This window comes from Kogia breviceps, chromosome 8 (genome assembly GCF_026419965.1).
Source record: "Kogia breviceps isolate mKogBre1 chromosome 8, mKogBre1 haplotype 1, whole genome shotgun sequence".
In the NCBI taxonomy this organism is placed as follows: domain Eukaryota; kingdom Metazoa; phylum Chordata; class Mammalia; order Artiodactyla; family Physeteridae; genus Kogia; species Kogia breviceps.
Window position 1 is genome coordinate 58,611,051 of NC_081317.1, and position 23,619 is coordinate 58,634,669.

General features: G+C 39.7%; 1 protein-coding gene across 1 annotated transcript in view; it reads left to right on the forward strand.

Annotated features, from left to right (window-relative positions):
- The window catches only part of FREM1 (FRAS1 related extracellular matrix 1), a 144,787-nt gene that overhangs the window by 18,866 nt on the left and 102,302 nt on the right, over positions 1 to 23,619 (forward strand). Inside the window, exons 7-9 of the mRNA XM_059072960.2 lie at positions 12,197 to 12,328; positions 14,420 to 14,764; positions 20,580 to 20,722. Coding sequence (XP_058928943.1) covers positions 12,197 to 12,328; positions 14,420 to 14,764; positions 20,580 to 20,722 — 620 coding nt within the window. The remainder of the gene's footprint in view (positions 1 to 12,196; positions 12,329 to 14,419; positions 14,765 to 20,579; positions 20,723 to 23,619) is intronic.

The following is a 23,619-nucleotide window of genomic DNA, read 5'->3' on the forward strand; positions in this document are numbered from 1 at the left end:
ATATTTTCTCAGTCCCTTTCTTTTTCTCTTCTTCCCTGGAAGCCCTATAATTCGAATGTTGGTGTGTTTAATGTTGCAGAGGTCTCTGAGACTGTCCTCAATTCTTTCCATTCTTTTTTCTTTACTCTGCTCTCCAGTAGTTATTTCCACTGTTTTATCTTCCAGGTCACTTATCCGTTCTTCTGCCTCAGTTATTCTGCTATTGATCCCTTCTAGAGAATTTTAAATTTCATTTATTGTGTTGTTCATCACTGTTAGTTTGCTCTTTTGTTCTTCTAGGTCCTTGTTAAACGTTTCTTGTATTTTCTCCATTCTATTTCCGGGATTTTGGATCATCTTTACTATCATTATTCTGAATTCTTTTTCAGGTAGACTGCCTATTTCCTCTTCATTTGTTTAGTCTGGTGGGTTTTTACCTTGCTCCTCCATCTGCTGTGTGTTTCTCTGTCTTCTGATTTTGCTTAACTTACTGTGTTTGGGGTCTCCTGTTCGCAGGCTGCATGTTCATAGTTCCTATTGTTTTTGGTGTCTGTCCACAGTAGCTCAGGTTGGTTTAGTGGGTTGTGTAGGCTTCCTGGTGGAGGGGACTAGTGCCTGTGTTCTGGTGGATGAGGCTGGATCTTGTCTTTCTGGTGGGCAGGTCCACATCTGGTGGTGTGTTTTGGGGTGTCTGTGGCCTTTTTATGATTTTAGGCAGCCTTTCTGCTAATGGGTGTGGTTGTGTTCCTGTCTTGCTAGTTGTTTGGCATAGGGTGTCCAGCACTGTAGCTTGCTGGTCACTGAGTGAAGCTGGGTCTTGGGGTTGCGATGGAGATCTCTGGGAGATTTTCGCCGTTTGATATTATGTGGAGCTGGGAGGTCTCTTGTGGACCAATATCCTGAACTTGGCTCTCCCACCTCTGAGGCACAGCCCTGATGCCTGGCTGGAGCACCAAGAGCCTGTCATCCACACGGCTTAGAATAAAAGGGAGGAAAATAAAAGAAAGAAAGAAAAAAGATAAAATAAAATAAAGGTATTAAAATAAAATATTATTATTAAAAATTTTTTTAAAGTAATAAAAAGAAAGATAGTAGATAGCAACCAAACCACAAAACAAATCCACTAATGATAACAAGCGCTAAAAACTATGCTAAAAAAACCCAACCAAACAAACAAAAAAAAGGACAGACAGAACCTTAGGACAAATGGTAAACGCAAAGCTATACAGACAAAATCACACACAGAAGCATAAACATACACACTCAGAAAAACAGGAAAAGGGAAATATATATATATATCATTGCTCCCAAAGTCCACCTTCTCAATTTGGTATGATTCGTTGTCCATTCAGGTATTCCACAGTATTCCACAGATGCAGCGTACATCAAGTTGACTGTGGAGGTTTAATCCTCTGCTCCTGAGGCTGCTGGGAGAAATTTCCCTTTCTTTTCTTTGTTCACACAGCTCCTGGCGTTCTGCTTTGGATTTGGCACCATCTCTGCGTGTAGGTCGCCTGAGGGCGTCTGTTCCTGCCCAGACAGGGCGGGTTAAAGGAGCAGCTGATTCGGGGGCTCTGGCTCAGGCCGGGGGTGGGGGGGGGGGGGTAGGGAGGGGCACGTTGTGCGGGGCGAGCCTGCGGCGACAGAGGCCGGCATGACGTTGCACCAGCCTGAGGCGTGCCGTGCGTTCTCCCGGGGAAGTTGTCCCTGGATCACAGGACCTTAGCAGTGGCAGGCTGCACAGGCTCCCGTGAGTGGAGGTGTGGAGAGTGACCTGTGCTCGCACACATGCTTCTTGGTCGCTGCAGCAGCTGCCTTAGCGTCTCATGCCCGTTTCTGGGGTCTGCGCTGATAGCCGCAGCTCGCGCCCGCCTCTGGAGCTCCTTTAAGCAGCGCTCTTAATCCCCTCTCCTCACGCACCAGGAAACAAAGAGGGAAGAAAAAGTCTCTTGCCTCTTCTGCAGGTCCAGACTTTCTCACGGACTCCCTCCTGGCTAGCTGTGGCGCACTAGCCCCCTTCAGGCTGTGTTCAGGCCTTCAGTCCTCTCCTGGATTCCGATGGAAGCCCGAGCCTCAGCTCCCAGTCCCCGCCCATCCCTGCGGGTGAGCAGACAAGCCTCTCGGGCTGGTGAGTGCCGGTCAGCACCGATCCTCTGTGCGGGAGTCTCTCCGCTTTGCCCTCCGCATCCCTGTTGCTGTGCTCTCCTCCGTGGCTCCGAAGCTTCCCCCCTCCGCCACCCGCAGTCTCCGCCCGTGAAGGGTCTTCCTAGTGTGTGGAAACCTTTCCTCCTTCACAGCTCCCTCCCACTGGTGCAGGTCCCGTCCCTATTCTTTTGTCTCTGTTTTTCCTTTTTTCTTTTGCCCTACCCAGCTTTGTGGGGAGTTTCTTGCCTTTTGGGAGGTCTGAGGTCTTCTGTCAGCATTCAGTAGGTGTTCTGTAGGAGTTGTTCCACATGTAGATGTATTTCTAATGTATTTGTGGGGAGGAAGGTGATCTCCACGTCTTACTCTTCTGCCATCTTGAAACTCCTTCTGACCATTTTAAAATCAGATTGTTTGGTTTTCTGCTGTTGAGTTGTGTGAGCTGTTTATATATTTGGATATTCAGTAAGTTGTCTTTTCATTTTGTTGATGGTTTCCTTTGCTGTGCAAAAGCTTTTAAGTTTCATTAGATACCATTTGTTTATTTTTGCTTTTGTATCTGTTGCCTTAGGAGACAGATCCAAAAAAATATTGCTATGATTTATGTCAGAGTGTTCTGCTATGTTTCCTTCCAGGAAGTTTATGGTTTCCAGTCTTACATTTAGGTCTTTAATCCATTCTGAGTTACTTTTTGTATATGACATGAGAAAATGTTATAATTTCATTCTCTTACATGTAGGAGCCTGGTTTACTGTAGGACTTTGCCTGAATTGAGCCAATGGTATATGGAACTGTTACTGTTCCTTCAATCTCTAGACTGACTTACTTTATAGTCCCAGAGCCCTTTGAAAAGGAGGCAGGCACACTTGAGGAAGAAACTTCAGTAATATCACAAACACATAAGGGGACTCCCCTTCCCCAATGGGACCTGTAGACATTTTTCATGTCCACTGCACACTGAGACTAGGCAACTACCTCAAACTTCTAGGAATTATTGAACAGTGACTTTGCAACAACACTGGTACCTGGGGACACAGGATGCCATTGGAGCCGGAGTTCAAGGAGTCTGCGTTTAGGAGATAAATGGATTTTTAACCAGGATATCTTTCAGCAGTCTCAGTGGAACCCTGATTATCACTCATGGTTTATTTTCTATTTTCTGTGTGGTAGTTTAAATAGCGGCCCTCAGCAAATAGTAGAATCCTCACTTTAGCTCCCAGACTCTTACAATAAAGGCTATTATGGTCTAAAAGACCAAAGGACGCATATGGTATTTCACTTGGCTAAAAAAATAATAAATCAAAAGCAATACTACATTCCTTGGGGGAACCGCAGGTATTAGAACCACCACCAAAAATGTGAAAAGAGTGGTGTGGTCTTACCACATCCTCATTATTTATTTATTTATTTGCTTACATTTCTTTTTAAAAAAAAATTTATTGCAGTATAGTTGATTTACAATGTTGTGTTAGTTTCAGGTATATAGCAAAATGATTCAGTTATACATATATTCATTCTTTTTCAGGTTCTTTTTTCATATAGGTTAACACATAATATTGAGAAGAGTTCCCTGTGCTATACAGTAGGTCCTTGTTGGTTATCTATCTTATATATTGTAGTGTGTGTATGTTAATCTCAAGTTCCTGATTTAATCCTTCCCCCCTTGATTTCCCTTTGGTAACCATAAGTTTGTTTTCAATATCTTTAAGTCTGTTTCTGTTTTGTAAATACGTTCATTTGTATCATTTTTAAAAATTAGATTCCACATGAGTGATATCATATGATATTTGTCTTACTCTGTCTGACTTACTTCACTTAGTATGATAATCTCTAGGTCCATCCATGTTGCTGCAGATGGTATCATTTCGTTCTTTTTTCTGGCTGCGTAATATTCCATTGTATATATGTACCACATCTTCTTTATCCATTCCTCTGTCAGTGGACATTTAGGTTACGTCCATGTCTTGGCTATTATAAGTAGTGTTGCAATGAATATTGGGGTGCATGTATCTTTTCAGATTATGGTTTTCTCTGGATATATGCCCAGGTGTGGGATTGCTGGATCTTATGGTAGTTCTACTTTTAGTTTTTTAAGGAACCTCCATACTGTTCTTCATAGTGGTTGTACCAATTTACATTCTCACCAACAGTACAAGAGGGTTTCCTTTTCTCCACACCCTCTCCAGCATTTATTGTTTGTAGACATTTTGGTAATGGCCATTCTGACCAGTGTGAGGTGGTACCTCATTGTAGTTCTGCTTGGCATTTCTCTGATAATTAGTGATAATTTTCATGTGCCTATTGGCCATCTTTATGTCTTCTTTGGAGAGGTGTCTATTTAGACCTTTCGCCCAGTTTTTGATTGGGTTGTTTGTTTTTTTGACATAGAGCTATGTGAGCTATTTGTATATTTTGGAGATTAATCCCTTGTCAGTCGCATGATTTGCAAATATTTTCTCCCATTCTATGGGCTATCTTTTCATTTTGTTGATTGTTTCCTTTGCTTAGCAGAAGCTTTTGAGTTTAATTAGGTCCCGTTTGTTTTTGTTCTCATTACTCTAGGAGGTGGATCAAAGAAGATATTGCTGTGATTTATGTCAAAGAATTTTCTGCCTATGTTTTCCTCTAAGAGGTTTTTTTTTTTTTTTTTTTTTTTTTTTGCCTTACACGGGCCTCTCACTGCTGTGGCCTCTCCCGTTGTGGAGCACAGGCTCTGGATGCGCAGGCTCAGCGGCCATGGCTTACGGGCCTGTGCCGCGGGATCCTACAGGACTGGGGCGTGAACCCACGTCCCCTGCATTGGCAGGCGGCAGGCGGGCTCTCAACCACTGCGCCACCAGGGAAGCCCCCTCTAAGAGTTTTATAGTGTCCAGCCTTACATTTAGGTCTTTGATCTATTTTGAGTTTATTTTTGTGTATTGTGTTAGAGAATGTCCTAATTTCATTCTTTTACATATAGCTGTCCAGTTTTCCCAGCACCACTTCTTTTTTCCATTGTATATTCTTACCTTCTTTGTCATGGATTAATTGACCATAAGTGTGTGGGTTTGTTTCTGGACTTCCTGTTCTGTTCCGTTGATCTATGTGTTTGTTTGTGTGCCAGTATCATACTATTTTGATTACTATAGCTTTGTAGTATAGTCTGAAGTCAGGGGGCATGATACGTCCAGATTTGTTCTTTTTTCTAAAGATTGCTTTGGCAATTCTGGGTCTTTTATGGTTTTATGTCAATTTTAGGATGATTTGTTCTAGTTGTGTGAAAAAGGTCATGGGTATTTTGATAGGGATTACATTAAATCTGTAGATTGCTTTGAGTAGTATTGACATTTTAGCAATATTAATTTTTCCAATTCATGAACATGGGCTATCTTTCCATTTCTTTGTATCATCTTCAATTTCTTTCAGCTTTCTGTAGTTTTCAGAGTACAGGTCTTTCACCTTTTGGTTACGTTTATTCCTAGATATCTTATTCTTTTTGATGCAGTTTTAAAAAGGATTGTTTTCTCTTTATGATTGTTATTATTAGCTTATAGAAAAGCAACAGATTTCTGTATATTAATCTTGTATCCTGCAACTTTACCGAGTTCACTTATTAGTTCTAATAGTTTTTTGGTGGAGACCTTAAGGTTTTCTATATATAGTATCATGTCATCTGCAAATAGTGACAGTTTTACTTCTTCCCTTCCAGTTGGATGCCTTTTATTTCTTTTTCTTGTCTGAATGCTGTGGCTAGGACTTTCATTACTGTGTTAAACAGAAGTAGGGAGAGTGGGCATCCTAGTTTTGTTCCTGAGTTTAGCAAGAAGACTTTCAGCTTTTCGCTGTTTAGTATGATGTTAGCTGTGGATGTGTCATAAATGACCTTTATTATGTTGACGTATGTTCCCTCTATACCAACTTTGATAAGAATTTTCATCATGAAAAGATGTTGAATTTTATCAGATCCTTTTTTTGCACTTATTGAGATGATCATGGGATTTTTATCCTTCCTTTTGTTAATATGGTGTATCATATTGATTGATTTATGGATCTTGAACCATCCTCGCTTACCCAGAATAAATTCTACTTGATAATGTTGTATGATCCTTTTAATATATTGTTGATTTGGGTTTGCTAATATTTTGTTGAGGAATTTTGCCTCTATATTCGTCAGAGATATTGGCTGGTAATTTTGTCTAGTTTTGGTATCAGGTTAATGGTGGCCTTGTAGAGTTAATTTGGGAGAGTTCTCTCCGTTTCAATTTTTTAGAAATAGTTTGAGAAAGATAGGTATTAGTTGTTTTTTATATATGTTTGGGAGAATTCCCCAGTGAAGCTGTCAATCCTGGGCTTTTCTTTGCTGGCAGTTTTTTAAAATTACTAATTCAGTTTCACTACTGGTGTACAGTCTGTTCAGATTGTCTATTTCTTCCTGATCCAGTCTTGGAAGAGTGTATGTTTCTAGAAATTTATCCTTTTCCTCTAGGTTGTCCAATTTGTTGGCATATAACTGTTTGTATTATTCTCATGATTTTTTTCTCTGTGATATCGCTTATTCTCCTCTTTCATTTCTTACTTTGTTTATTTGAGTCATCTCTATTTTTCTTGATGAACCTGGACACAGACTTATCGTTTTTGTTTAACCTTTCAAAAAAACAGATCTTGGTTTCATTGATTTTTTTCTGTTGTTTTTTTTGTCTCTATTTTTATTTATTTCCTCTTTGATCTTTATAATTTTCTTCCTTCTGCTGACTTTGGGCTTCCTTGGTTCTTCTCTTTCTAACTCCTTTAGGTAGTAGGGTAGGTTGTTTTTTAAGATTTTTCTTGTTTCTTAGGGTAGGCCTGTATTGCTATAAACTTCCCTCTTAGAACTGCTTTTTCTGTGTTCCATAGATTTTGGAAAGTTGTGGGTTTTCTTTTTCTTTCATTCGTCTCAAAGTATTTCCTGATTTCCTCTTTGATTCGTTTGTTTACCCATTGGTTTTTTTAGTAGCATGTTTTTTAGTCTCCACGTGTTTGTGTTTTTCTCATTTTTCTTCCTGCAATTGATTTCTGGTCATACCATTGTAGTTGGAGAAATTCTTGATATCATTTCTATCCTCTTAAATGTTCTGAGACTTGTTTTGTAGCCTACCATGTGATCTATCCTGGAAAACATTCTCTGTACACTTGAAATGAATGTGTATTCTGCTGTTTTTGGATGAAATATCCTGTAGGTATCTATTTAGTCCAACTGGTCTAAAGTGTCATTTAAGACTATTATTTCCTTGTTGACTTTATGTCTGGATGATCTGTCCATTGATGTAAGTGAGGCATTAAATTCTCCTAATATTATTGTATCATTGTCAATTTCTCTCTTGATGTCTGTTAATATTTGCTTTATATACTTAGTTGGTCCTATATTAGGCATATTTGTTAGCTAATATTATATCCTTTTCTTCTGTTTATCCCTTTATCATTTTATAATGTCCATTTTGTCTTTTGGTAAGACTGTGTTTCAAAGTCTATTTTGTCTGATATGGGTATGCCTACCCCCTGCTTTCTTGTCATTTCCATTTGCATGAAGTATCTTTTTTCCATCACCTCACTTTCAGTCTGTATTTTTAGCTCTGAAGTAGACCGCTTGTAAGCAGCACATGGATGGATCTTGGGTTTTATTGTGTGTGTGTTTTTTTAATCCAATCAGCCATCCTATGTCTTTTCATGGCAACATTAAGTCCACTGGCATTTAAAGTGATTATTGATAGGTATGTACTTATTGCCACTTTGTTACTTGTTTTCTGATTCTTTTTGTTGCTCCTCTCTGTACTTTTCTTCTTTTAGTTTCTTCCCTTGTGCTTAATGATTTTCTTTAGTGGTATGCTTGTGTTCCTTTACTATATATTTGCTTTTACTAGTGGGATTTTTCCTTTCCTACAGATTCTTACTTCTTGTTATAGCCTGTTCTTTTCCACTTAGAGAAGAACCTTTAACACTTCTTTTAGAATTGGTTTAGTGTTGATGTACTCTTAGTTTTTGCTTATCTGAGAAGTGCTTTATCCCTCCTTCAATTCTGAATGATAATCTTGCTGGATAGAATATCCTAGGTTGTAGGTTTTTCCCCATCAGCACTTTAAATATATCATGCCACTTCCTTTTGGCCTGCAAAATTTCCACAGAAAAATCCATTGGTAGCCTTATGGGGGTTCCCTTGTATGTGATTCTTTGTTCTTCTTCTGCTACCTTTAGAATTCTCTTTTATCTTTACTTTTGCCATTTTAATTATGATATGTTTTGGTGTGGTTCTCTGATTTCATCTTGTTTGGGATGCTCTATGCTTCCTGTACGTGGATATCTGTTTCCTTCTTCAGGTTTGGGAACTTTTCAGCTATAATTTCATGAAATAAATCTTGACCCCCTCTTTTTTTCTCTCTTCTCCTTCTAGGACCCGTGTAATGTGAATGTTACTATGTTTGATGTTGTTCCAATGGTCCCTTAAACTATTCTCATTTTTAAAAATTTGTTACTCTTTTTGCTGATCTGATTGGATGTTTTCCATTATTCTATCTTCTGGAACACTATGTGTTCCTCTGTATCACTTAGTCTGTCATTAATTATTTCTGGTATGTTTTTCATTTCAGTTATTGTATATTCAGTTTTGACTGTTTTTTTCATATTTTCTAGTTCATCTGTTCTTTTCCCTAGTTCAGTTAGCATTCTTATTACTAATCTTTAAACTCTTTTTCTGGTAATTAATTCATCTCTGTTTCATTGGTTGGTTTTTCAGGTTTTTTTTCTTCTTCTGTTTGAAATAAAATCCTCTGTCTTCTTGTTTTGCTTAACTTTCTCCGTCTCTATAAAATTAGGTAAAAGTTACCTATCCTGGTCTTGAATGTGTGTCCTTGTGTGAGAGCATCCCTATACAATCTGTGTGTTCCCAGTGGATTTCACGGGAGAGGTTGATCTGGTGTGAACATAAGTCATGTCTTTCCTCAGAGTGTGCTGGCAGCTATCAACTTTGTAGGGGTTGGGGCTGGAGATGGAGGAGGTAGAGCCAGAGCCAGGTGTGAGTGGGAGCTTCTCCTCTGCTCAGTGGCCAACACCACCCTGGAGCTGGAGCAGAAACCCTGGGTTGGGCTCAAGCCAGCTCCCTTCCCAACAACTGTGCACTCTCCTCAGCTGTGGCAACCCTGGTTCTAGTGGGGAACTGTGCCTCAGAGCAAGAGGGGCTGGAAAGGGTGCTTGGCATGGGCCAGGGCATGCACTGAGGCAGTTGTGGGAAACCAGCCAGAGTCCTAGGCAGTTTCAATCTGCTTTCTCTCTCTTGTCATGGGAGTGAGCAAGAATGTGTGTGTTCTTCATGAGCAGAGTGTAGATTTCTTACAGCCCTGTTGTCAGTCCTATTGGTTTTCATACCATCTAAGGGCACTCGTCCTCCCACTGTTGGACCCCAGGGCTGGGGGACCCAGTATGTGGTTCAAGCCACTCCCCAGGGATATCTCCACCCTTGTAATCCCACTCCTCTTCTGTGTCCCCTTCTAGGGGTGCAGGTCCCAACGTGATTGATTCTCCTCCCTTCCTACCCAACTCCATGTGGATCTTTCTTATAGCCTTGGTTGCATAAGGGTCTTTCTGTCAGTCTCCAGTCCATTTCCAGTGAGAATTGCTCCACATGTAGATGTATTTTTGATGTACTCACAGGGGTGGAAGGAGGACAGGAGGTGAATTCTGCATCTTCCCACTCTGCCATCTTGACCTCCTCCTGCTTTATTTCTTTTAAAAGAAGGCTTTGCACTGCCTCTCATTCCTGAGTAGATTTTAAATGCAATGTATATATTTAGATCAAATGTAAATGTGAAATGTAAATGAAGATTTTTTTTCCTTTCCCATTAATACCATCAAGAGCATTCAAAACATACTTATAAGCAGTGTTGGTAGGTTCAGTTAACACAGAAAATATCTGTCTGATTTAAATACTCAGGTGGCAGCTTAAACTGATTACCTCTTGTGCTTGTGTGTGTGTACGTGTGTGTACTTGCACATGGGTAACATAACATGTGTGTGTATTTGTATGTATGTGAGTTTCAGTAGAGATAGACAACGTTGGTTGGGCTTCCTTGATTTATAATCTGGCTCTCTGTCCTACTCTACATCTGTTTGAGGGATAATGAGAGAAAAGAATGAATTAGTGATCTAAAGTTTAGTAATAATCAAATATTAATTATGTTATTGCTTGAGTGTAGAGACTTAGTGGTCTGCATGTGTATGTGTGGTCTGTGAAACCAGGCTTGTTAAGAGCTCCAAATCTGGTTTTGACTAGTTTGGACACCAGAATTCTTTTTAAAATAAAATTTTATTTATTATGAACTTAAGTTCATCATTGAAAACTTGGAAAGCACAATAAGTAGGACAAATAATAATGAGTTAATAGTAATGAATAAATGAATGAAATAATAATGGGTGAATAAAATCACTCATTACTCCACCACAAAGACATAACCACCGTGACTCTCTTGCTATATAAATTTCTAGTGTTCTCACTTGCTCCTCTCCTGCATCCCATGATGCCTTGTCCTGTGCTGTACTGTGCACTCTTGGCTTCAAAACCCTTATTACCAGTCTCAGAGATTCTTTATATGTGCTTGTCCTCCCTCCCTCCCTCCCTCCCTTCCTCCCTTCCTTCCTTCCTTTCTTTCTCTCTTTCAATATGCCATATGTCTTAGCCCAGGTACCATAGCAAACAGCCCCTTAGGCAGATTACATGCCCTAACCCTTTACTGAAAACTAGAGTAAGGGGAAGGGAAGTTGGGGGTTTGGGGGCGGCAAATAAAAAGGTGATGTGACTGAGCTGGTCATAGGTTTACAAGAAAATAAAGCTGATTGCTTGATAGTGCTGATATATCCAGTAGCAGATGAACCCACTCTGTGTGGGAAGAGTCAGGGGTGGGGTTGAGAAAGTGTGAACAAACACATGTCAGCTTCTTCCGTCTCCTCTCTCACCCTGGTCAGTTTGCCTCACTGGATGTTAACTCCCCACATGCCTAGGTTGTGTTACCTGGCTCTTCTTAACAGCCACTGTACAAACTCCTTGAGTCCCATGGTGTGGGACCTGGCCATGGTCACAGGGAAGGTCACGCCAAAACCTCATCTGGTGGGCAGTTGAGGGCAGCAACATCAGAAGATGAGGCAGTGGTGGCAGCCAGGGCTTTACAATGTGGGGACTGTGGGAAGCCTATTGGAACTGCTGCATCTAGAAAGCAGGCAAATGGTCAACATCAGGAGGAAGGGGAGCTGGGTAGATTTGAGAGGAAGCATTAACTGGGTCCACCAGTGCACTGTCTTTAAATTTCATCACCTTGCTTCTTTAAAAGGCTTTGCTCCTTTTCGAGAGTCTCTTCAGTCTGTTGGCCCCCAGCTCTACTGGGTAATGGGAATGGTTGATGATGCTACCTGTCTCTAATGGCCGTGTTCAGTCTGGAATCTGTATTCTTGCTCTGAGCAGCACTCATTCTCTCCCCATATTCCCTCCAGCATGCAGGGTCCAAGGAGAAAGTTTTATTTTTAATTCCTTTAGTTACAAAAGTCCCTTCCTTATTAGAGTCCAGATTAAAACATAGTCCTCATTATAAAGTGTCAGACCTTTCCTGTCTAACATCATTAAATATTCCCTAGCACAGTAACTCTGTATTTGTGTATTTAACCACTTTAATTCTCTATCCCGTGGGATACTTATGCTCTTATAATTTATGTGTAAAAGCACTTCTGACTCTTGCCCACTTAAAATATGTGAATGCAACCTTTGAAAAATTCCTTGTGGACCTTTTTGAACTAGAGACCACTGTGAACATAACATGTTGTTTCCTTCTAATATTTATTTTTGGCACCATCGTGCCTCTAAAGGATATGTCATGAGGAACCAGTTGTCAGGTTGGAGTTAATAGTACTAATAGTAAAAATATTACTTAAAATAAACACTGAATTCCAGTTTCTCGAGAAGCTTTTGAAGATACAATTTTTACCTAGTTTTGTGAGTGAAAATTCTTTAATCTTGTCTTAAAGTAGGCATCATGGCATGTCATAGAACTTTCCAGGACACTTTTTGTGCTTTCTCTTGTAGGTCTGAATCTCCTAGAGGGACAGTCTCGGGCCATCACTTGGGAACAGTTTCAGATTGTTGACAATGACGACATTCATGCTGTCCAGGTAGTCATTGTGGATGGCCTGAAGCATGGACAGCTTACTCTGAGAGGTGAATGAACAAACTTTGTAACTTAGAAAAAAACCCAAGAATTATTTTCTCCAAAAGCAAATCATATTTAACAGGATATGTGTAGTATCTCTTGGGCTTCATTTCTAAATGAATTATCATAATCCCCAGATCCGGAGATCTTGAAACCATTGGCTTTTGTATTAGGATGCTCAAATCAATGGATGACATTTTATGAATGGTCTTTTGTACTTGAGTCATTGTTTAAATCTCAGATTTGCTTTCTGGAGCCATGTAGGGTTCCTTCTAAATATACTCCTTAACTGATTATCTTATCGCAGTTCAAAGACAAAATATTTCCTTTTCATTTCTCTGCTTCAGAGAAATGCAGTGAAAAACAGGAAAACTTATGTTTTTTAATTAGTTAGTAATAATTATGCTATTATGTTATTAGTAACAGTTGTTGTAGTTTAAAAGAAATGAATTTATAGTTATAAGGATGGTAGTTAACAAGGTAATGGCCCTAATAAAAATATCCATACTTAATGATAATATAGTCCATTCCTTGTAATGAGCTCAGAGGATTTAATTCTATTATCCTCTTAGTTTGCCTAACTGTAAAGTAGAAAGAGAGCTCTTATTTATCATTGTTTGTGATTAGGAAATTCTGAAAAAATAAAATGATAAATTCTCTTGCCCAATCCCAAGACAATGGGAGTTTAGCTTAAGCTGGATGTGTTAGTTAGGATGGATGTTCAGCTGCAGGTAAGGAAAACCCAACTACAGCAGCTTAAAAATTCAGGAGTCACTCTCTCCTTGTGACAAGTTGCACAGAGGTAGGTATTCTGTACCCATGATGCCAGCGGCTCTTTTCTGCTCTGTCAGTGGTCACAGGATGGTGCCTACACCTCTAGGCTTTTAATCAGTGTTAGAGGAAGGAAGAAAGAGAAGGAACAATAAAAAAAATTAGGCCATCTAAGTTTGCTCTATTTTACAACTTTTCCTAGGAGCCTGATACAATGAAGTCTGATTATATCTCTTATCAAGTTACATACTATCCCCCTAGGTGCAACAGAGTCTGGGAACCTGAGTATTTTTAAATAATCATATTACCATTCTAAATAAAAGTAGGATTCTTGTACTGAGGAAGAAACAGAAAGCTCCTGTTGGACAAGTAACTCATAGTGTTCATTATACTCATGTTTAATCCATAAAACCATATGGAGTGGGGAAAGAAATAGGACACCTGCCATTAAGAATTGTAATAGTTTGTGCACAGTGAAGCAATGTTTATCAGTACTATATAATTGAAGTGGAGAGTCATAGCCCATAATGCAATGATGTTCTGGCTCAGAGGAGGAAAATAGTGTAAACATTTATTAAGCATTTACTTTGTGCCAGATCATACAAAGCATTCTACATACTTTATCTCGCATCAGCTTTATGAAGCAAGGTACTGTTATTACACTCACTTTGCAAATGGGAACCTGAGACTTAGAGAAGTTGACTTGTCTGTCTAGAAAGTGGCTGAGCTGGGATTCGAACCCAGGCCATTTGCTACCAGAGCTGTAGCTCTTGCTCATTAAGCTAGCGGTTCTCAAACTTCAGCGTGCATTAGGCTCCTGAAGGGCTTCATAGAACATTAATTGCTGGGACCCACCAGCAGAATTTCTAATTCAGTAGGTCTGGGGTAGGACCTGAGAACTTGCATTTATAATGAATTCCGAGATGGTGCTGATGCTGCTAGTTCGAGACCACTACTCTAAGAAGTGCTGTCGGATGATGATAATGAGTCGAAAAACAATTAATACTTATTGTAGGTACACTATTGTTTGAGTTCTCTCATCCTTAAGAGGGAATGTTAGGTAGGTATTATTATCTCTGTTTTATAGATGAGTCTCAAATAAATTAAATACCTTGCCTAAGTCCACCCATCTAATAAATATTACAGCCAGTATTCAAAACCAGGTCTTTGGAGCCCCAGAACCCACTAAACAATCTATGGTTTTCCCAGGTGAGGGAAGCATTGGCTGCACCACTTTCCATTTCACACCCTCTCCTGTAGTGCTGCTTTCACTAACCTTCTGCCTCCACACCTTTTTCATTCCACTCCACCTCTGTTCTTTCCATCAGGGGGGAAGGGGTTTCTCTTCACCGTGGCTGACCTTCAAGCTGGAGTCGTTCAATATCATCATGACGACAGTGACTCCACCAAAGACTTTGTGGTCTTCAGAATATTCGACGGCCAACACAGCATCCGACATAAGTTTCCCATCAACATCTTGCCCAAAGATGATAGCCCACCATTCCTTATAACCAATGTTGTGATTGAACTGGAGGAGGGGCAGACCATACTGATCCAGGGTTCCAAGCTGAGAGCTTCAGACATGGACTCCAGTGATGATTACATCTTCTTTAATATCACAAAACCCCCACAGGCTGGAGAGATCATGAAGAAGCCAGCACCAGGACTGATAGGTAAGTTCTGGGCAGTTAAGATCATTTGTGTCAGAATTTGTGCTAAGGGGGACATCAGGTTTATGAGGTAAGATTCTATTATTATTATTACCATTTCATAGATGGGAAGCCTGAGATTTAGGTTAAGTTGATCTATCCATCTGGAATCTAGAAAGTTCCAGAGCTGGGCCTCAAGATAACTATTATACCATGAAAAATTAAGTCTGCTATGCAAGGTGAGAACAAATAAGGTTGAAGAGATATGTTTGACCTATTCTAGATTATTGATAATGAAATTTCATGAATAACATTTATTTACATTTTGTTAGAATAATTTCATAACTACTTTTTGAAGTAGGTAGGTCAGGAGCTTGACAAAATAGGTATCAAGCAGTTTTACTTAAGACTTTCTTTAAACATATTTAATTTTATTTTTAATTAATTAATTATTTAAAAATTGAGATATAGTTGATGTACAGTATTATATGTTTCATGTGTATAACATAGTGATTCACAATTTTTAAACGTTATACTCCATTTATTGTTATTATAAGATATTGGCTGTATTCCCCATGTTGTACAATGTATCTTGAAGCTTACTTGTTTTATACATAGTAGTTGGAACCTCTTAATCCCATACGCCTATATCACTCCTCCCCCTTCACTCTCCCCATGGGTAGCCACTAGTTTCTTCCCTATATCTGTGAGTCTGTTTCTTTTTTGTTATATTCACTAGTTTGTTGTATTTTTTGGATTCCATGTGTTAGTGATATCATACATTATTTGTCATTCTCTGACATTTCATTTAGCATAATACCCTCTAAATCCATCCACATTGTTGCAAAATTTCATTCTTTTTAATGGCTGAGTAGTATTCCATTTTATGTATATATATGTGTGTGTGTGTGTGTGTGTGTGTGTGTGTGTATACACACCACATCTTCTTTGTCCATTCATTTGTTGATGGACACTTGGGTTGCTTCCATGTATTGGCTATTGTAAATAGTGCTGCAATGAGCATTGGGGTGCATATATCTTTTCAAATTAGTGTTTTCATTTTTTTCAGTCATATATCTAGGAGTGGAATTGCCGGGACATATGGTAGTTCTGTGTTTAGTCTTTTAAGAAACCTCCGTACTGTTTTCCACAATGGCTCACCAATTTACATTCCCACCAACAGTGTACAAGGTTCCCTTTTCTCCACATCCTTGCCAATATTTGTTACTTATGTTCTTTTCAATGATAGTCATTCTGACAGGTGTGAAGTGATATCTCATTTGCAATTTTCTGATGATTAGTGATGTTGAGCATCTTTTCATGTGCTTGTTGGCAATCTGTATGTCTTTGGAAAAATGTTTACTTAGTTCTTCTGCCATTTTAAAATCAGGTTGTTTGTTTTTTTGCTGTTGAGTTGTATGAGCTGTTTGTTTATTTTGGATATTAACCCCTTATTGGTCATATCATCTGCAATATTTTCTCCCATTCAATAGGTTGTCTTTTTCTTTTGTTGATGTGCAAAAGCTTTTAAGTTTAACTAGGTCCCATTTGTTTATTTGTGCTTTTATTTCTTTTGCTTTAGGAGACAGATCCAAAAAAATTGCTATAATTTACGTCAAAGTGTGTTCCGCCTTTGTTTTCTTCTAGGAGTTTTATGGTTTCAGATCTTACATTTAGGTCTTTAATCCACTTTGAGTTTATTTTGTTTATATGGTGTTAGAGAATGTTCTAATTTCATTCTTTTACATGTAGCTGTCCAGTTTTCCCAGCACCATTTATTGAAGAGACTGTCTTTTCTCCATTGTATATTCTTGTCTCCGTTGTCGTAGATTAATTGAACATAAATGCATGGGTTTATCTCTGGGTTCTCTATTTTGTTCTGTTGATCTATGTGTCTGCTGTGTGCCAGTATAATACTGTTTTGATTGTTGTAGCTTTGTGGTACAGTCTGAAGTCAGGGAGTGTGGTTCCTCCCAGCTCTGTTCTTCTTTCTCAAGATTGCTTTGGCACTTTGGGGTCTTTTGTGTTTCTATACAAATTTTAAAATGATTTGTTCTAGTTATGTGAAAAGTGCCCTTGATATTTTAATAGGGATTGCATTGAATCTGTAGGTTGTCTTGGGTAGTATGGTCATTATAACAATTTTAATTCTTCCAATACATGAACAGTGTATATCTTTCCATCTGTTTGTGTTGTCTTCAATTTCTTTCATCAGTGTCTTAATTTCAGATACATTTTAACAACCCTGCATTAGTGCTGTCCTCACCTCACAGCTACTGTTTTTGATGTCATATATTACATCTAATTTTTTGTATATCCCTTAACTGCTTATTGTGGATATAGATGATTTTACTACTTTTGTCTTTTAATCTTCCTCCTATCTGTGTGTGTGGATGATTTACTACCTTTATATTGTGTGTTTTTCTTTACCGATGAGCATTTTGCTTTTGCAGTTTTCACGTTTCTAGTTGTGGTATTTTCTTTTTCTCTTAGAGAAATTCCTTCAACATTTCTTGTTAAGCTGAACTCTTTTAGCTTTTGCTTGTCTGTAAAACTTTTGATCTCTCTATCAAATCTGAACATGAGCCTTGCTTGGTAGAATATTCTTAGTTGTAGGTTTTACCTTTGCATCACTTTAAATATATTGTGCCACTCCCTCTGGCCAGCAGAATTTCTGTTGAAATTCAGCTGATAGCCTTATGGGTATTCCCTTGTATGTTACTTGTTGCTTTTCCCTTGCCATTTTAAATATTCTCTCTTTATCTTTAATTATGCCATTTTATTTTTATTTTAGTTTATTTTAAATGTTTAAAAATATTTATTTTATTTACTTATTTTCCTTATTATTATTATTTTTGGCTGTGTCAGGTCTTAGTTGCAGCACACAGGATCCTTGGTGAGGCACTCTGCATCTTTTCATTACAGTGCGCAGTCTCTTAATTGTAGTGCTCAGCTTCCCTCTAGTTGTGGCATGTGGGTTTTCTCTCTCTAGTTGTGGCGAGTGGGCTAGAGGTTACATGGGCTCTGTAGTTGTGGTATGTGGGCTTGGTTGCCCCGTGGCATGTTGGATCTTAGTTCCCCGACCAGGGATGAAACCCACATCCCCTGCATTGGAAGGCTGATTCTTTACCACTGGACCACTAGGGAAGTCCCAATTTTGTCATTTTAATTACAATATGTCTTGGTGTGTTCCTCTTTGAATTAATCCTGTATAGGACTCTCTGTACTCCCTACACTTAGATATCTGTTTCCTTTACCAGGTTAGGGAAGTTTTCATCTATTATGTCTGTAAATATGTTGATAGGTTCTCTGTTTCTTTTCCTTCTGGGACCCTTATAATGTGAATATTAGTGTGCTTGAGGTTTTCCCAGAGGTCTCTTAAACTGTCCTCATTTCTTTTCATTCTGTTTTCTTTTGTCTGTTCAGCATCAGTGATTTCCACTACTCTGTCTTCCAGCTTCCTGATCATTTCCTCTGTATCATTTAGTCTACTGTTGATTCCTTCTAGTGTATTTTTCATTTCAGTTATTGTATTCTTCATCTCTGTTTGGTTGTTCTTCGTATTTTCTAACTCTTTGTTAAAAAGCTTCTAACTTCTTGTTCCATGCATCCATTCTTTTCTTGGATTCCTTGATCATCTTTATCATCACACTACCCTTATCTCTTTCTCAGGTAGATTGCCTATCTCCACTTCACCTAGTTCTTCTTCTGGGGTTTTATCTTGTTTGTTAGAAACACGTTAGTTCCTTTGTTGCCTTATTTTGCCTAGGTTGCTGTTTTTATTTTTATGTATCTGGTAGGTTAGTTACATTTCCCAATCTTGGAGCAGTAGCCTTTTGAAGGAGACATTCTATGTGTCCCAGCAGCACATCCCCCTCTCATCACCTGAGCTGTATGCTCTAGGGGTTCCCCCAATGAGGACTGAGTGTGTCCTTCTGTTGTGGTAGGCTGACTTTGTAGGCAGTCTTCTAGGCTTGATTTGCCCCCTGTCCAGTTGGTTGCCAGGCCCTGCCTTGTGTGGAGGTTGCTGAGTGCTGGTTGGTGGGACCGGGTCACAAGGTGGTGCTGAGTACAGAAACCCAGGGGGCCCTGGGGCTAGTGCTGGCTCATTGTTGGGTTGAGTCAAGGTCCAGGAGACTCCAGGGCTGTTACCCACCCACTGGTGTGTTGAACCAGGTCCTGGGGCTAGTGCTGGCCTACTGGTAGGCAGAGCCAGGTCCTGGAGTCTGCTTGCAGGACCCAGGGGTCCTAGAGCTGGTTTTAGATCACTGGTGGGTGGGACTACTTCCTGACACAGTTGGGTGCAGGGTCCAGGAAGTCCTGAAGCTTGTGTTGGTCTACTAGTAGGCAGGACCATGGTCCAGTTGGTCCCCTTGCAGGTTCTGGCCTGTTAGTGGGCAGGTCGTGTCTACAGGCTGCATATCTGCGGCTTTCTTTCAGCTAGTGTCTGCCCCTTGGTGGATGAAACTAGTCTGGAGGCTAGAGCAGGCTCCCTGGAGAGTGGGGCTGGGGCCCAGGCTATTCTGGAGCTGGTGCCTGCCCAGTGGTGGGTGGAGCTGGATCCTGAGCTCTCTGGTGGACAGGGCCATGTCCAGAAGCAGCTGTTCATGCAGGAGGTCTTATGACAGCCTGTCTGCTGCTGGGTAAAGCTGTATCCCCACCCAGTTAGTTGCTTGGCCTAAGGCATCCCAGCACTGGAGCCTACAGGCCTGTGGGTTGTGTCGGGGCTGGGTCTTCACCCTAATAAGTTAAAGAGTAGATTCAACAATGGCATTTGCCAGTGCCAGTATCCATGTGGTAGAACAAATTCCCAAAATGGCTGTTGCCAGTGTCTATGTCCCTAGGGTGAGCTGCAGTTGCCTCCTGTCTCTCCAGAAAATTCTCCTAGATCAGCAAGTGATTCTGACCCAGGCTTCTATCAAATTGTTGCTTCTTCCCTGGGTCCTGGAGCATGAAAGATTCTTATATACCCTTTAAGAGTGAAGTCTCTATTTCCCCCAGGCCTCTGGGACTCCCAAAAGTCACCCCACTGGCCCTCAAAACCATATGCCCTGGAGGCTCATCTTCCCAAGTGCAGGACCCCTGGGCTGGGGCTTGGACCTCTTACTCCTTTGAGAGACTCTGCAGTTGTAATTATTTTCTTGTTTGTGGATTGCCCACCCTGGGGTATGGGACTTGACTATTTTGTGACTTTGCCCCTCCTACCCGTCTTGTTGTTCCTTCCTTATATGATCTTTAGCTGTAGAAGCTCTCCTCTGGTAGGTTCTGGCCTTTTTCACTGATGGTTGTTCTGCAGATAGTTGTGATTTTGGTGTGCGCATGAGAGGAGGTGAGCTCAGGGTCTTTCTCCTCTGCCATCTTGGCTGATGTTAAGACTATTTCTTGAAAATATTTTTCTAATGCTAATTTTTTTATATATTAAGGCAGATGTAGTAACTTTAATTTTTCTGCTTTATTATTTATAAGCTTTGATAAAAGCATTTAATAATGATTCTGTGGACATACTACTATACATAAAATAGATAAGCAATAAGGATTTACTGTATAACACAGTGAACTATATTCCTTATCTTCTAATAATCTTTAGTGGAAAAGAATCTGGATATATATATATATATATATATATATATATATATATATATATATATGAATTCCTTTGCTGTACACCTGAAACTAACACAATATTGTAAATCAACTATACTTCAATTTAAAAAAAAGATTCCTTGGGTACATACAACATACTAGACTGAGAAAACTTCTGGAGATAAATCCAATATCATTATACCCCAACACCTGGCAGACTGTTACAAAGGTATGTGATATTTTGTGGACCCAATAGGCTATCCTGTCCCTGGCTTCCTTCAGATGGATCTGTTCAATGGCATCATTTACTATCGTCATTTTGGTGGAGAAATCTTTGAAGATTCATTTGAATTTGTCCTGTGGGACAGCCACGAACCTCCAAATCTCTCAGAGCCACAGGTAAGAGTCCATCTCTGAACGTTCCCTCAAAGTCTTGTCCACAGATATCAGTTCTGGAAGATGTAATTAGAAACTACAGGAAAACAGATTTCAAAGCTCGAAGTTTGAGAAGCGATGGAGTAAGCAAAATTAAGTCAATTTCTTTGCAACATAACTGCTCTCTTACCTTTTCACAGAGTTGTGTAAATTACCGTGTATGCAGTGTTTCCAAGGTTATTCAACCATCAGACCCTTCTATAAAGAGCAGCTCACAAAATTTGCTTGCTTCATAACAATAACAACAAAAAAACCCACTGACTTATTTTGTGTGTAGTGGTTAAAACATAGGCTCTGTAGTTAGACTGTCTTTGTTTTTGTCCTGTTCTTGACATTAACTGACCTGTGATTCAGTTTCTTTATCTGTAAAACAACATCCTTATAAATTGATTGTGAGGGTAAGCGACGTAATACATGTAAGTATTGAGAACTTTCTGGCACATAGTAAGTACTCAATAAATATATTAACTATTATTTATCATTGCTTTTGAAGAACTAAGAGTTTTACTACCACTCAAGGATATTATTTAAATATATAGAATACAAAAATAGGCTTAAGGAGCCATCATCCTATACAAATTACAGATGAGGAAGGGTCTAGGCAGCTATAAAGGGATAGACTCCTTGCAAGAAGAGGATGATTGGTGGTAAGGATGGAAAAAAAGGCTTCTGAAAATAAGTGACACCCACTACATATAGTGTCCCTATTGGTTATATAATATCATCTCATAGTGTCACGGTCACTGACATTAGCCAATGCATAGATGATTGAGATATTCATGTGTCTGCCAAGATAAAGGTAACAAATGGAAGAATGATGTTTAGAGCCCAGAAACTGAAGGAAGTATGTGCTCCTATCAAGAGGGAATGGAAAATGAATCAGAGAATTCTCAATTCACCTGCTTATTGACTGAAATCAATTCTTTTATAAATAACAGCCTCCTCTTTTCATCAATGTGTATAATTATGCCATTTCTAGATTACATTTTTGCTTGAGACCTTAGATGATTTGATAATCCAAAATGGAAACTATTAATAGGATTTATTTCTAAATCTTTTGTGGTATCCATTCAAACTGAGCTATGTTTCTTACTAGAATACCGTATCGTTTTTAGCAAACTATAGGCCTTTTTAAAAACAAAAATTCAGGCCTCCTTTTTCCTTTTCTGCTATTGTATATTTTATAGATCATATTTTTCATACCCACAAACATAGATGTCAGTTTCCTCTACAGTGAAGACCACAGTAATGAAAACTTTATTGAAATAATTTTTGTGTGTGTGTGTGGTACGCGGGCCTCTCACTGTCGTGGCCTCTCCAGTTGTGGAGCACAGGCTCCGGACGCACAGGCTCAGCGGCCATGGCTCACGGGCCCAGCTACTCTGCGGCATGTGGGATCTTCCCGGACCAGGGCACGAACCCGTGTCCCCTGCATCGGCAGGCGAACTCTCAACCACTGTGCCACCAGGGAAGCCCTAAAATTATTTTAAAATCTTGGCAAATATGTCAGGCTGAATTCTATAGATCCAGTTATTCCCCATGATGAATGGGCTTCTAAAGAAGTCATAATGATATTTTTCTCTACTTTTATTCATCTTCCTAATCTATGTTGGGGGGGAGAGAGGGAAGAAAGAAGGGAAGGGTGGAGACAGAGAGAAAGAAAGGGAGGGTGGGGAGAGAAAGGAGGGAGGGAGAGAGGGAGAGAGAGAGAGAGAAACAGAGAGAAAAAGAAAGACTTTTGCTCTGTTTTCATGTACCGCCTAGTTTTTGATTCCTAAATATTCTTCAGCTCAGACTTGTGTACCAATATCTCTACCTGACATCGCTACATTCATTTTATTTATTTATTTATATTTTCTATTTGGAAGATTTATTTATTTTTTAACACCTTTATTGAAGTATAATTCCTTTACAATGGTGTGTTAGTTTCTGCTCTATAACAAAGTGAATCAGCTATATGTATACATATATCCCCATATCCCCACACTCTTGCATCTCCCTCCCACCCCTCTAGCTGGTCACAAAGCACTGAGCTAATCTCCCTGTGCTATGTGGCTGCTTCCCACTAGCTATCTATTTTACATTTGATAGTGCATATGTGTCCATGCCACTCTTGCACTTCGTGCTAGCTTACCCTTCCCCTTCCCTGTGTCCTCAAGTCCATTCTCTACATCTGCGTCTTTATTCCTGTCCCACCCCTAAGTTCTTCAGAACCTTTTTTTTTTTTTTTTTTTTTTTGTGGTATGCGGGCCTCTCACTGTTGTGGCCTCTCCCGTTGCGGAGCACAGGCTCCGGATGCGCAGGCTCAGCGGCCATGGCTCACGGGCCCAGCCGCTCCACGGCATGTGGGATCCTCCCGGACCGGGGCACGAACCCGTATCCCCTGCATCGGCAGGCAGACTCTCAACCACTGCGCCACCAGGGAAGCCCCAGAACCTTTTTTTTTTTTTTTTACATTCCATATATATGTGTTAGCATATGATATTTGTTTTTCTCGTTCTGACTTACTTCACTCTGTATGACAGTCTCTAGGTCCATCCACCTCACTACAAATAACTCAGTTTCATTTCTTTTTATGGCTGAGTAATATTCCATTGTATATATGTGCCACATCTTCTTTATCCATTCATCTGTTGATGGACACTTAGGTTGCTTCCATGTCCTGGCTATTGTAAATAGAGCTGCAATGAACATTTTGGTACATGACTCTTTGAATTATGGTCTTCTCAGTGTATATGTCCAGTAGTGGGATTGCTGGGTCATATGGTAGTTCTATTTTTAGATTTTGAGGAACCTCCATAATGTTCTCCATAATGGCTGTATCAATTTACATTCCCACCAACAGTGCAAGATTGTTCCCT